This window comes from Saccostrea cucullata, unplaced genomic scaffold, assembly GCF_032062105.1.
Source record: "Saccostrea cucullata isolate Sc308-1 unplaced genomic scaffold, CSIRO_AGI_Scuc_v1 ctg13798, whole genome shotgun sequence".
In the NCBI taxonomy this organism is placed as follows: Eukaryota; Metazoa; Mollusca; class Bivalvia; order Ostreida; family Ostreidae; genus Saccostrea; species Saccostrea cuccullata.
This window is the reverse complement of record NW_026920118.1, coordinates 12,179-13,895: the sequence shown is the minus strand read 5'-3', so window position 1 is coordinate 13,895 and position 1,717 is coordinate 12,179. Positions and strand designations below refer to the sequence as shown.

The 1,717-nt window shown below is 36.2% G+C and overlaps 1 protein-coding gene across 1 annotated transcript; it reads right to left on the bottom strand.

Annotated features, from left to right (window-relative positions):
- Window positions 1–232: 232 nt before the first annotated feature.
- LOC134243627 (tripartite motif-containing 13-like) lies at window positions 233–1,207 on the bottom strand. The gene has a single exon (XM_062725875.1). The coding sequence runs from the start codon at window positions 1,205–1,207 to the stop codon at window positions 233–235; it is 975 nt and encodes a 324-aa protein (XP_062581859.1).
- Window positions 1,208–1,717: the final 510 nt, after the last annotated feature.

The following is a 1,717-nucleotide window of genomic DNA, read 5'->3' as shown; positions in this document are numbered from 1 at the left end:
TGTACCTGGTGACTTTAGCCTTTCCCCAATCTTATACCCCCACCAGTAAGCCCCCATTGATGTGAGAGGAGTGTATGCTGGTGGTTCCCAGTCTCCAGTTTTAATAAATTCAGTGATATTTTATCCTGTGTTATCCTATTGATGACTTTCTTATTTCGTCGTAAAGATCAGACCCCGTCCTGTGTGACTGTGTGGTAACCTTCCGTTTACCACTGGTTTCTGTTTCTCTGTATCACATTCCCCTGTAGATCTGTTTGGACAAGATTACCATCATAGTCACTGATCCAGAGTCTGTCTGATTGATCTCGTGATACATGGAATACACGATCAACACCTGGTACATAGAACTCCCTGAGCCTTGGTGACAGAGGCAGATAGAGACATTGTTTGTTCTTGTAGGATTTTTCACATGTTTATCTTGTTTTGTCTGTTCACTTGTAGATTTCCTTGATGTAGCAATAGGAGTAATTTCCATTGGCTTTACTCTTCTTAGTTCTGCCTTTCTTTCTGTTTTAATTACTTTCCCTAATAATTTAGCAACATCATTTTTGTTGTATTGAGCAGAAGAAAATTCTGGTGTGACCGGTTTGGTAGTTTCTGGTATGGATTTTATTCTTAAGTTGTCTTGAAGTTGAGTTTTGAAGTTAGTGAGCTCAGTAGAGGACAGGTAACTCTGGAACTCTTTAACAAGGTCACTGAGATAGGCAATATAATCATCAAATGTCTTCTCTTGGCTACTTAATTTCTTCAGTAATGATTTCTCTATTTGGTTTAATTCTTCCATATTTTCTGAGAGCACTGTGTCCACCATGTTTTTGAGGGACTCGGCTTCAGCCTTCATGGATGTCCGTATGCTGTCCATGATCTGTTCAACTTCTGTGGCATCTTCCCGAACTTCTCTCTGTAAATCCTGTGATGTAGGAACAAAGTAATTATGGATTTTAGATAGTTCCTTTTGACATAGAGCAAATTTCTCTGTGTAGATAGTTTCTAAATCAATAAAATGATGTCCCCAGTGTGCTTGCATTGTTGAACACTTGGAACATATAGGAATGTTACATTCTTCACATAAAATATCTATATCTTTAGTGGGGTGGATCTTACATTTCTTCACAGGAGGTTGTCGTCTTCGTTGTTGATAAATGACCACTTCATGGTTTTTGTTTTCTGGAATCTTTAGATGTTGGTCTCTGCATGATTTACACATCTGTTGATGGCATGAATTGCAGTAAAATTCACAATTTTTCTCGCAATTTTCAATTTCACACTCTAGAAAGTGTTGGGCAGTGCCTGGTATTTTTTGTTTTGAAAGTGCCATCTGAAATAAAAAAAAAATTAATCTGACAAAACATCTTTTTTCTGTCATAATGCTTATCTTATATATGGGAATTAGACCTAACAACTAAAAAGATAAAATGCTGAATTTGTTGAGAAGACTTCAAACTATATGTACATTATATAGATTATATACGGCATAATTCCATGACGTGATGTAGTTTCAGCCTTTTAAACTATCTCAGTATCTGTCTCATTTGTAGTCCGAGAAATCTGACGTTTTTCTGGCTTTTTTACGATTTTGATTTTCGGACTATCTCATTTGTTGCATTTCAATTTTGGTTTGAATGACCTCTATTAAAAAGAAAGATAGTTGTCTATATCATAATCCATCTACTTTTACTTTAGTCGAGACTTTGATGAGACTTGTAACTAGTCTCTA

What these genes read in the sequence shown, in the direction of transcription:
- LOC134243627 (XM_062725875.1), bottom strand. Translation starts at nt 1,207, where the DNA reads ATGTGTAAATCATGCAGAGACCAACATCTAAAGATTCCAGAAAACAAA.